This window comes from Pelophylax lessonae, assembly GCF_965119305.1.
Source record: "Pelophylax lessonae genome assembly, chromosome: 6".
NCBI lineage: Eukaryota > Metazoa > Chordata > Amphibia > Anura > Ranidae > Pelophylax > Pelophylax lessonae.
The window spans coordinates 181,650,885-181,664,010 of record NC_138773.1 but is presented as its reverse complement, the minus strand read 5'-3'; the positions used below and the strand labels follow the sequence as shown (position 1 = coordinate 181,664,010).

The window sequence follows — 13,126 nt, the reverse complement described above, 5'->3', positions numbered from 1 at the left end:
AAGCATGTGTGGCGGCAACCAGGTGAGGAGTACAAAGACAAGTGTGTCTTGTCTACAGTCAAGCACGGTGGTGGGAGTATCATGGTCTGGGGCTGTATGAGTGCTGCCGGCAATGGGGAGCTACAGTTCATTAAGGGAACAATGAATGCCAACATTTACTGTGACATACTGAAGCAGAGCATGATTCCCTCCCTTTGGAGACTGGGCCGCCGGGCAGTATTCCAACATAACGACCCCAAACACACCTCCAAGACGACCACTGCCTTGCTAAAGAAGCTGAGGGTAAAGGTGATGGACTGGCCAAGCATGTCTCCAGACCTAAACCCTATTGAGCATCTGTGGGGCATCCTTCAACAGAAGGTGGAGGAGCGAAGGTCTCTAACATCCACCAGCTCCGTGATGTTGTCATGGAGGAGTGGAAGAGGACTCCCAGTGACAGCCTGTGAAGCTCTGGTGAACTCCATGCCCAAGAGGGTTAAGGCAGTGCTGGAAAATAATGGTGGCCACACAAAATACTGACACTTTGGGCCCGATTTGGACATGTTACCTTAGGTATGTCCTTATGTTTGTTGCCAGCGGTTTAGACATTAATGGCTATGTGTTGAGTTATTTTGAGGGGACAGCAAATTTACACTGTTATACAAACTGTACGCTCACTACTTTACATTATAACAAAGTGTCATTTCTTCAGTGTTGTCACATGAAGAGATATAATAAAATATTTACAAAAATGTGGAGGGGTGTACTCACTTTTGTGAAATACTGTACACACACACACTTTATCATGTTAGATCCTAATGTAGTCACAAGAGTGATACCCTTTCCTCACTGTCCCTCTCTTCCATGGTTACCACAAATGAAAGACAATACCCCTTAACCTAGTTGGGGATTTTGCAGCTGTGGTGGCAAATCTACACATGTTCAGTTTTCAGTGAGTCTCTATGCTGAGCATTTCCTCCCTATCACATCTGAACAACCCTTGTGACTATAGAGTGACACATGTGGGCATATACACAGTGGTAAACAACAGCCCATTCCCTCCCTCCTCAACCATGCAAACTAACCAGCTTAACACAATGGGGGTGGGAAGGATATTACATGTAGATTATTGGTGGCTTCACCGCCGTCTTATTCTAAGACACAGGCTGGAGGGGCATGACACTGCCCCACCCACACCATGTCATTGCCAAAAAATAATAAAAAGATTTAATTTCAAATATATATATTTATATGACAAAAAAAAAAAACACAGTTTGATATGAAACATGTGACCAGCAGCAGATGACTAGAAGCTCCTACTAATGTTTCTCTGCAAACAAGCTGAAAAACAGCTAGGTTTTTCGACAACTTTGATTTTTTTTTTAATAAAATAATTACAGTGCCATTATCCAAGTACAGAAATTGTAAAGACAATTAACAATTAAAGATTAATTAATTGTAAAGACATTAACTGTGTGTGTTTAGCATCACTTATATTGACAATAGGCTCCATTCACAGAACCAGATTGCATTCGGTATCTGGGTGTTTTCCCAAATACCGCATGCAATCCTAAAAATATTAATTCACTACTGCTTAGTAGTAATATAATGTATATTATTTTTATATTATAAAAAAATTATATTAGAACACATATATATATATATATATATATATATATATATATATATATGTGTATAAAGAAAAAGTGCGCTGGATAAGGTAGGTGAAAAAAGCAGCAACCTTAGAGCCAATAGGTGATATAAAATGAAAAAAGAAAATCAGGTGCGCTAAATTCACATGTGTCACACATCAAAACTTGGGTGTGTCACTATAATAAGTAACCAACCAACCTCTGCAGTGTGTACTTTGGTTGATGTGCATTAAGAGGGTGTATGGTATTACCAGAAACCCTGGTGCTGACAAATAAAAGGTGATGGATGAAGTAATAATTTTCAATGTGATAATAACAACATAATCAAATGGTGCTTCACAAATAATGCAAAATAAAGTCCAAAACTTCAGTGTAAACCACCTAAAGTGTATGTACACCCCTGGGGGGTACACAAGTCCCAAAATCCCACACAAATAATACAGTCCACAAACGTGTATTGGATAAAACTGTGAAGGTGCAAAGGTTCCACCACCTGGATTGGGATTGGCCTCTTACCATAAGAAAGAGGTCAAGGGCGGATAATTAACCCAGTAGTATCCTAGGGGTCCCGGGGATCACCTTGGGATGTGCGGACAAAATTGGCCTCTTACCAGATCGCTCCAAGTATGGGCAAGTTGTCTCACTTTTCGTATTATGTCCCAATCCCGGTCCTCTATCTTCCTGGGGGTTCTCTCTATTATCCCGGATGGAGGCTTCAGCTTGTGGCTCATGGCTGCACTCAAAGACATCCGGATGTCTTTGAGTGCAGCCATGAGCCACAAGCTGAAGCCTCCATCCGGGATAATAGAGAGAACCCCCAGGAAGATAGAGGACCGGGATTGGGACATAATACGAAAAGTGAGACAACTTGCCCATACTTGGAGCGATCTGGTAAGAGGCCAATTTTGTCCGCACATCCCAAGGTGATCCCCGGGACCCCTAGGATACTACTGGGTTAATTATCCGCCCTTGACCTCTTTCTTATGGTAAGAGGCCAATCCCTATCCAGGTGGTGGAACCTTTGCACCTTCACAGTTTTATCCAATACATGTTTGTGGACTGTATTATTTGTGTGGGATTTTGGGACTTGTGTACCCCCCAGGGGTGTACATACACTTTAGGTGGTTTACACTGAAGTTTTGGACTTTATTTTGCATTATTTGTGAAGCACCATTTGATTATGTTGTTATTATCACATTGAAAATTATTACTTCATCCATCACCTTTTATTTGTCAGCACCAGGGTTTCTGGTAATACCATACACCCTCTTAATGCACATCAACCAAGGTACACACTGCAGAGGTTGGTTGGTTACTTATTATAGTGACACACCCAAGTTTTGATGTGTGACACATGTGAATTTAGCGCACCTGATTTTCTTTTTTCATATATATATATATATATATATATACATACATACATACACATAAAAATATGGGGGGGGAATGTCATGGGGTCCCTCCTGAAAGTCATTCCAGACTCTCATCCGAGCATGCAGCATGGCATGTCAGGAAAGGGAGGGGACGAACAAGTGCCCCCCCCTCCTGAACCATACCAGGCCACATTACCTCAACATATGGGAGTGCTTTTGAGCACTTTGTTCCCATGTTGATGGGGGCAAGGACATCTTCTCCACAACCCTGGCCAGTGGTTGTCGGGGCCTACTTATCAGAATTTAGAAGCCCCCCATTAACAAAGCCCCCCCCCCCAAGTGAATGAATAAGGTGTAAGAGACAGAAAGCTTTTGAGTCCTTTATTTAAAAAGCAAAAATAAATGCTCCCTGGTGTATTATTATCGTCAATCACAAACGCCCACTGCCCCGGAAAAAAAAAAAAAAAAGAAAGAGGTGGTCTGCTCGTGCCGAAAGCTTCCACTGTCTGCCAGTTCTTAAATAAGGGGTGGGGCCACACGGTGATGTCTTCCGCCAAGGGCATGTTAAACTATGGCATCAACAAAGGGACAGGGTCCCCCAAGGAGATCACTGAGTATCCCCACCCCTTAGTTATTTAAGAACTGTCAGATGGCAGACAGCGGAAGCGTACCTTTTTTTTCCCCGATCGGCAGTGGTTGACGATATATCTACACTGGGGACATTTATTTTTTTAAGTAAAGGACTTAGCAAAACTGTCTGTCTTTTTTTTTTACACTACACATTTTTTTTTTTTTGGTGACTGAGTAGGGGTACCCCATACTCCCTCACATTGAGGGGGGGGGGGAGCAGGATCTGAGGGCTTCCATTGTTAAAAGGAGACTTCCAGATTCCGCTAAGCCCCCCGCATGCAGACCCACACAACCACTGGCCAGAGTCGTGGGGAAGAGGCCCTTGTCCCCGTCACCCCCATGTTGAGGGCATGTGGCCTGGTATGGTTCAGGAGGGGGGGGGGGGGGGAGTGCTCGCTCCTCGCCCCCTCCCTTTCCTGACAGGCTGCATACTTGGATAAAGGTATGGTATGGATTTGGGGGGGGGGGGGCCTATGCCATTTTTTTTTTTTATGTGGGGGTTCCCTTCAAAATCAGGGGAACCCCATGACAGTTTTTCACGATATTTTAACTACGGGCAATTGTTTTTTTTTTTTACTCATGCAGCATTTTTAGTAGCTTTTTAATGAATGTCATAAACTTTTTGAAAAATGCTGTGCAGTATCTTACCGCATACTCAGATGCAGTAAGTTACTACTTTGTGAATGGAGCCCAATGTTTTCACACAGAATAGAAATAATATACCGTATATCTCCCCCTGGAACCCCTGCTGATGTACCCTCTTCACAGAGCTGTGAAACAGCTACAAAGCCACTAAAACTGGACGCTACTAAGTTAGTTGGCACAGGTAAGCCAGGTCTGAAAATTAAAAACCAGTTTATGTGCTTTCCCATGCAATTAGCAGCAGCTAATAATGCTCTAAACCAGGACAGCAACACCCGATACGCAGCCGCATTTATGATGGCACATGAGGGATGCCTGGGACACCCACCTTCCATGCATCAGCAAAGCGGGCCAGTGGTTGCGGCTGGCTATACAGGAGAGGGCACGGCTAGTTCTAGATTATCCAATTTCCCACCTCCCTCTGTTCCTGCTCAACTCACTAGGCTTGCCTACAGCTGGCATCGAAGCAGTGTTAAAAAGAGGAGCTCCAGCCATTTTCATGTTTATTTAACGTCAGCAGCTACAAAAACTGTCCCAGGATCCAGCGATGTGCTCACCCGAGCCGTTCCTTCCCTCATTCTTCTGTCCCCCTGTCCCTGACGCCAGAATCTCAACTGTGGGGACCCAGCTAGGACAGCTTGCCGCTTCACAGCCGATTGCCTGTCACGCATTGTGAATAGTCTTGCAGTTGTCTGGGACCTGTGACATGTCTCAGAAGACTTCAGGGAGGGAGGAAGAGAGGAAAAATAGGCGATCCGAGCGGAAGTGGGAGCCGGTACCTGTCAAAACCAGGTACCCACTCTTCCCGTCCCCTTTCAAAAAAAAAGTGCCGTTTGGTGAAGGTGGGGGGCAGGGGTCGGGAACCCTTTAACGAGCAGAACTTCCCTTTTGGGTGGAGCTCTGTTTTGATCTCTCTTTTCCAGACACAACCTTGATCTGCACTGTGTAGCTGACTGTTGCTGTTCTGACCTGTGAAATCCTCAGATCAGAAAGGCAGCACAGCTGCAATAGCCAGCTACACACTGTGCAGATCAAGGTTGGGTCGGTAAAATCAGATCTTAGCTGTGTACAGTGTTGGGAAGAGCAGCTCTCTTAAATGCCCTCTCAGCAGTGACCCCCATCCACTGCTTTACAATCCTGTACACTGCTGACCCAATCCCCTGTGCCCCCCGCCCAAACACACACACACCAGATCTTGGTGGTCATGGTGTCGAATCAGACACTCCAACTTGCCTGCTCTTTTTGGACTGGTAATTATCCAGCTATCGGGAACTACTAATTTAGAGGTGCAGGAATAGGGGTGATCTGACATATGATGCACGAATTGTGACTGATGTGAGGTATGATGGTACAGGAATTAGGGGTGGTCTGAGATGTGAAGTAGCAGGAATCAGGGCAATGTAAGGTGTGAAGGTGCAGGAGATGGGGCAATGCGAGGTGTGAAGGCACAGGAATTGGGGCTAATCTGAGGTCTATAAGGCAGGAATTGGGCAGATTTGAGGTGTGAAGGTGCAGGAATTGGAGCTGATCTCCGGTGTGAAAGCGCAATGCTCAATATTCAAATTTCTCACGGTTATTCAAATAGTTTACAGCACGGGTAGGCAACCTTAAAGAAGTGGAGATTTACCTGAAAAACATAGAAGTCGTCAAAGATCACCAGGCACAGTGTCGCCCCCTCACACCTGATTTAAACCTATAATTGCTGTACTACCTTATCGCAATTGCATGCATTGGCAATCATGAGTTTAAATCAGGTGGTAAGGAGGCAACATATCGCCTCCTCACCAACTCTCAAACACACTCGGATTGTTTTTCAGAGGAGCAGCAGCGCCTGCTGCAAATATGAATGAGTCCTTAGCTGCATCAGCAACAGCACCCTTAGGGTGCCCTTACACGTAAAATTAGGGGGGGGGGGGGTAAAACCCTGCAGTTAAGTCACAGTTTTACCACCCCCAATTCCTAACACCTTTAGGTGCTGAGGCAGCAGCCAAGGGTGTACACATGCCACAGCAGGAATTAAGCCCCCACGTTGCTTTAACCCCTTGTTTTCTGTACTGCACAAGGTTGCAGGGCACTTGCAGAGTGGCTTCATTCACTTGAATGGGTCACGCTTGGCAGGTGCTACACCCACCAACCATGACAAGGCGTATAACTCCTGCTGCGGCTGTGACATGTGTACATCGCTGGCAACTGCAGCTAAAGTGGGTGCGGTTAGGATGGGGGTAATATAAACACATCTTAACTATGGGGTTTTACCCCCCCCCCCCCCCCCCCCCACCAAACTGCAAATGTAAATGAAACCCTTACTGTTCTGAGCCCCATATAAGGCTGCTTTCACATTGATGTGCTGCAATTTACTTGTGTCGCGGGTGCAGCGCATTGCATCTGCGACTTTCCTGGGTTAACTGTGCTTTGCCATGGATGTCCATTATATCCTGCAGGTGTGGTGCAGGTGCACTATCTGAAACTGCACCAAAACTCCTGTTTCAGAAAGTGCACCAAACCCGCAGGATGTGATAGAAGTCTATGGCTAAGTGCAGCAAACCTGCAGGTAAGCTGCAGGTACACGACCCTGCACCCGAGTTGTGTGTAAACCTCAGCACATCAGTATGGAAGCAGACATATACTATTATGCCCAGTGTATTGCTTCTCACTGACCTGAAGATCTCCTCTTTCCTGCTGCTGGCACCACTCTGGAGATCGCTAGTCAGGATAAGAGATGGAGTGCAGTTGGGGTCACTCGCCATGGGACAGGAGCCAGCACTACAGAGAAGTCATTGGCTTATGCGGCTCTTGCTCCCTCCTACAGATCCAACTTAACAAGTAGTCCCTCTGCATTGAACTCTTTTTAATGCTCTGGGATGGCGGGTCAGCAAGGCCAGACTGCGATCTACCAGTTGCCTGGCTGCGATCTACAGGTTGCTGACCCCAGGCTTTACAACATTTAGTTAAAAAAAAAAATTTGTGTTTGACCTTTTTCTTATGAAGCTGGCACTCTAATTTCTTTGAAAACATTTCAGCAAACTGTGCTCAAAAGGTTGCCTACCCTTGCAGTAAACCAACTGCATGATCATTATCTATACCAAATACAACCCCAGGAAATGTAAACATGAATGTTTACCTGACCTTAAAAAGCATTAGCAAGAAAATGCCAATCTGACACCATTCTACTAACCCCCCCAAAAAAAAAAAAAAGGAGTAGTAGGGAATACCTAGAACCTCTGTCCGATTTTTATTACTCACTAGACCAGTGGTTCCCAAAGTGGGGGTCGCGACCCCCCGGGGGGGTCGCGGAGTGGGGAGCGGGGGGTCGCGAGATGATTTACAGAAACTTTTTTTTATTATTTTTAATGCGAGTTAATGCGAGACACGGCAGGCAAAACCATTGTTTTTTTTTTTACTGGTCAATTTTGAGATTTTTGGATATTTGTCTTCAATAACATGTCTTCTTTCAGACTGTGGTGAAAAAAAAAGTCCGAAATACACATTTAGGTCTTTATTTTATTACACTTTGTCTGTTTGCGTCTGTAGATTTCGCGTAAATAGGAAATAGAAACCCTTTATTATAAAAAAAATAGGTGGCTCTTAACGTTTTTCTGGCATAGCGGTGCACGGCAAATATTTAATGCATTCAATGAAAATATTCAATGGTATTCAGTGCAAAACAAAAATGAAAAATACAATTAGCCAATAAAATAAACAAATTATTGTGGCATTAATTAGCCCATAAACAATATTTATTGTAAAGCCTAAACGAATTTGTTTAAAGAAAGAGGCCGCTCACTCTAACGTTAACCAGATAAATGTTAGCTTTTATGAAGCGCATATCCAAGTGTTTGTGCGGAGTGGAGCGCGCACTATATGACATGGATAGAGGCGCCGCTGCCATCACTCGCATTTTCCTATCAACAGTGGAAACAACTTAAAATACTTCATTTCTGGTCGGCAGCTTGTTCGTATTCTGTCTGTAAGCATTTCACAGTTATGGATGTATTTGTTTTTGTCCATAATCTGTTAATAAAATAGCCTGGCTTAGAGATTGTGTTCCTTTTTGTTTTAGCTCTGTCAGTATGTAACCAAATCGCAAATCTTACATACGAGGGGGAGGGGGAGGGGGAGGGGTCGCGGGTCGTCAGCAATCTAATATTGGGGGTCGCGGTCTGAAAAGTTTGGGAACCCCTGCACTAGACAGATTTACTCTAGATGTCCTGGTAAACAATCGCCACTAGGACAGAAAGCCAAAGAGGTGGGCAAAAATGTATTTGCAGAGACAAATAACTGAGAAGGGTGAGAAGGGACGTCTCCTGTTTTTTGAGATTTTTTTCTTCTCACTTCCTTTTGGGATTCCGGAACAGGAACTTGAGGGAAATCTCCTCAACAGGACATAGACAGTAAAAAAAAAAAAAAAAAAACACAAATAAAAAACCAAAAAGGACTCTCTCAATCAACTTTGACTATTTGTAACCCTTATGCCACCAGCATTAGTAAATAGATCGGAAAGTACATTATATTTACTTCTTTTAAACTTTTGACGATTCTTCTGTTACTTCCTGGTTTCCATGACAAGGCAAATTATGTCATACATCCCAGGAGTCTTCGGGGGGGGGGGGGGTTATTCACGCCTGAGCCAAGGACAGATGAATTCCAGGAAGTGAATGCTACATGAACTATCTGCCCTTACTCAAGAGGGCTGTCATCCCTCTTGGATCACTCTGATCACATTCAGACAAGCACACTCTGCGATTTTAGTTTACCTTCTTTTGGGTTTGGCTTGGTCTTTATACTAGCATTGTGCTATACATTCATATCTTTTCTGACTACTAGCCTTGTGCTATACATTCATATCCTTTCTGACTACTACTAAGTGATACATTGTACTTCTTATACTCTGATACAAAACATGCTCAGACATTGTTTACCACAAGTGTCCTCCCCTGGCTTCCCGTCTCGCTGCCGTGGACTCATGTTCCTTCAGCTCCCGGGTCAGACAATTTGCGCTTCCACCATATGGCAATGTCGCTTTCACCAGTGAAATATGGCTCCGTGTAAGTATGGTTTCCCCACTTGGGTCAGACAATTGTTGAAAATCCATACTTGCTGATTTATCTCCAACATCTATTGGTTTTTGACATTACATACAAGTCTTTTATTCCTTTGACAGGTTTACCTGTACATACTCCTGAAGAGTGGGCTACAGACCCACAAAACGCGTCGAGTTTTCTACTATGTTGTACATTATATTTAAGACAATTTTGTGTGTATCCTGCTCACTCCATGTTATAGGATTTTTATATCAATATTGCTGTTGAAATCTTGCCATGCCATATTTTGTACTCCATCTGTTGATCAATGCATGTTTTTGCTTACATGGTTTTTACTCATTAAAATCTACTTTTATGCATCAGTGACTCATGCATCCACTTAATTTAAAGTCCCATCTGGGCCATTTTTCTCTATCTTTTTTACTCAAGATGGGATGGCCACAGACAGAAATGCTGGGGGGGGGGGGGGGGGATTTCAAAGTGATTTCTCAACAAAACAGACATGGATGGATGGATGTTTTTTGGTTAGCCAAAAATTTATGGCAGCTGTATCTTTATATCACATTTAATTTTTTTACATGCAATATATCACAGGGTGGCGCCATTTTTCAGTTTTCTTGTAATTCCAAGAAAGATGTAAAAGCAATGTTAAAAAATGTAAATAGAAAAAACACAACTTACCTGATATGACCAACCAGTTCAATTAGCTTGTGGCTGAAGAAATAAGCAGTCAGTTCAGATACATGACTTAGTACAGAGCAGACGCCAAACAAAGTTGTAGTCCCGTTAAGATCTTCCAGGTGCCAGAACAAAAAGGTAAATACATATCCATAACCGAAACCCATGAACCAGGCTACAAAGAGTACAGATCCATACCGTACAGTGCAGATAATCTTGATCAGATCCCAAAATCTGAAATTTTGAACCGTTTCCTCCATACCTCCGTTTTCATTTTGATTTTGTCCCCGAGATTCTGGTTCAGAACTTAACTCCACGGGAGAGATTTCTAGGTCTTCCCTTCGCTCCTCATTTGGTTTTAAATGGTGATAATAAAAGTGAAATTGTGTAGAGACAATAAGTGCAACTGACATCAAGACCCCAAAAACAATGAAAGCAATCCGGTAGTTCTTATAATCAGGAGCTATACAACCATCACCCTCAATAAATACAGATATGTGGGTGTGATCTATTCCAATGCCCACTGATAACATTGCCAAGCCCCAACCAAGGGATCCCCACATTCTTTGCAACCCGTAACGGTCCCGGTGTTTACCCAAATACTGAAGGGTCACTGTATCTACAATAGTTACGGCTGGCGCACTAAAGAATTCTCCAATGATGACCACCAGCAAAATCAACAGAAATATGGTTTCTACATCTTCTTGGTTATACTCTAGCATACTATTGGCACTCTTGGGGGTGGTAGGAGCTATAGTTGTTGTAGTAAGAACACTATTGTTTCCATTATCGACCAAAAAGCCAATCCCACTGCCGTTTCTAGCTTCTCGAATAAACCGATGCACTGTGATAGAAGTTTCTTCATAAAACCTTCCTCCAGACTCTCTTCTGGTCTCCATGTGAAACGGGTCTTCATATAAATCTCTCTTTCGTTTGGTTTTTGTTGTATTGGAGCTTGCCTTTGTGGTTAGGTTAGACGTGGTTGGAAGGGGCAGAGTGGTCGTGAGAGCTGGGCTGGAGTTCGTGGGTCTGACTGGTAATGGATTTTTAGGCACACATAATAAAGCTGCTGGTTTTACAAACCCTATTCCCAAATTGAACAACACCCAGCAAAGCAAAGCGAAGAGTAAGACTATCTTTCCTTTTCTGAAGCGGTCAGCTATAATACCCCAAAAGGGGGCACTGCAAAACTCAATAAAATATCTTATGCCTACCAAAAGACCACTTTGAGTGGGAGACATTCCCAACTGCTTGTAGTACACTGGAAGTAGCGGGTAGAGAGAGCCATAGGCAGAATAAAAAAAGAAGTAGAAAACTTTTGAAATAAGGAGGTCGTTGTTAATTTTAATGCAGTGTTTTTCCAACCAGTCCATGTCCTGATCTGCAGTTGAAATGGTCTCAGTAGCCCCGGAGACATCGCTAGGTCCAGATTGGTTTTGTTCCGGGGTAACACCATTGAAAGGATCAGCAAGTACATACTTCCTCTTCTGTTCCTCCTCATCTTCAGACAGGATTGCAACTTTGTCCCCAGTAGCCATTTCCTAATAACTTCAGCAGAGCCCAAGTATAGTTATTCTGCTGTCCTGTAATAAAAAAAAGAGAGAGGGATGTTAAGGCATTGCAATAAAATGCATATACATTTTTTGTGGTTTATACACAAACATATTTCAAAAAGTATCTAAATATAAAGAGGCTTTACATAAATAGCTGACCATTGTAAGCATGCCTGTCAGTGGTAAATGGTTTGCCTCAGCCCTCTGGCTGGATCACTAGGTGAAAATAAAGGAAAAATCCTAAAAATGGATTGCAGCCATCACATCTAAGGATTGTTAAGCTGCGATTTAATACTCTTTTGTTTTTGGGTTTAACCAGTTCTCACCCAGGCCAATTCTGACATTTCTTTCCTACATGTAAAAATCGCTATTATTTTGCTAGAAAATTACTCAGAACCCCCAAACATATATGTTTAGGAGAGACACTAGCAATTTGTTATGTCACACGGTATTTGGTAGTGATTTTCAAGTGCAGTTTTTTGGAAAAAATATACTTTAATGTATTTTAAAACGCAAAAAACACAATACATAACCCATTTTGTTTTTTGTAAAATATAAAAGATGTTACGCAGAGTAAATAGATACTTAGCATGTCACGCTTTAAAATTGGGCACGTTTACAGGAATGGCACCAAGCTACGGTACTTAAGAATCTCCATAGGCGACGCTTTAGAGTTACAGGAGGCCTAGCACTAAAATGATTGCTCTCGCTCTGATGTTCGCAGCGATACCTCACGTGTGGCGCGACCACGGTTTACATATGAGGCCATGACCTACGTATGCGTTTGCTTCTGTGTGCAAGCAGGAGAGGACAGGGACACTTTACATTTTCTTTGGTTTTTTTTTTTTTATTTACACTTCCCTTTAAATTTTTTTTTTTTTAACCACTTTTAGTCCCCGTTCACACTAAGGCGACCTGTGAGGCGACCTGGTCGCCTCACAGGTCGCCTCCTATAGGGAAGCTGCGGACCCGTTCTAATAGGAGCGACACAAGTTGCTCCGACTTAGAAAAAGGGTCCGGAGCTTCTTTGGGGCGACCAGGAGGCGACCGCCATAGACTTCAATGTTATGAAGTCCGTGGCGGCCGCTCCGAGGTCGCGGTGCGATGTAGCGTCGCCCCTATGTGAACGGGGCCTTATTCCTATCACAAGAATCATGTAAACATCCCTTATGATAGAAATAAGGCATGACAGGTCCTTTTTATGGCAAGATCTGGGGTCTATAACTACTACCCTGGAAAGCAGAAGATCAAAAAAAAAAAAAAAAAAACAAACAACACACACAACACACAACAACCATTAATTCTTGCTTTCTAGGGGGAAAAAATAGCAGTGTATACATCTGCCAGAGCCGGAAGTGACATTGTCTCCGGCCTCATAGAGATGGCAGCAGACAGCCCTGTAGTAATCCGGATCAGGGTCATAGAGGTGGCCGCAGACAGCCCTGTATTAATCCAGCTCAGGGTCATAGAGATGGCCGCAGACAGCCCTGTAGTAATCCGGCTCAGGGTCATAGAGATGGCCGCAGACAGCCCTGTAGTAATCTGGCTCAGGGTCAAAGAGATGGCCGCAGACAGCC

General features: G+C 43.5%; 1 protein-coding gene across 3 annotated transcripts in view; it reads right to left on the bottom strand.

Annotated features, from left to right (window-relative positions):
- The window catches only part of MFSD6 (major facilitator superfamily domain containing 6), an 86,469-nt gene extending 74,890 nt beyond the window's left edge, over positions 1-11,579 (bottom strand). For all 3 annotated transcript variants that reach the window (XM_082260049.1, XM_082260050.1, XM_082260051.1), the window contains exon 1: positions 10,000-11,579. In XM_082260049.1, the coding sequence (XP_082116175.1) occupies positions 10,000-11,534 (1,535 nt within the window). In that variant the 5' untranslated portion in view covers positions 11,535-11,579. The remainder of the gene's footprint in view (positions 1-9,999) is intronic.
- Between the last annotated feature and the right edge of the window lie 1,547 nt (positions 11,580-13,126).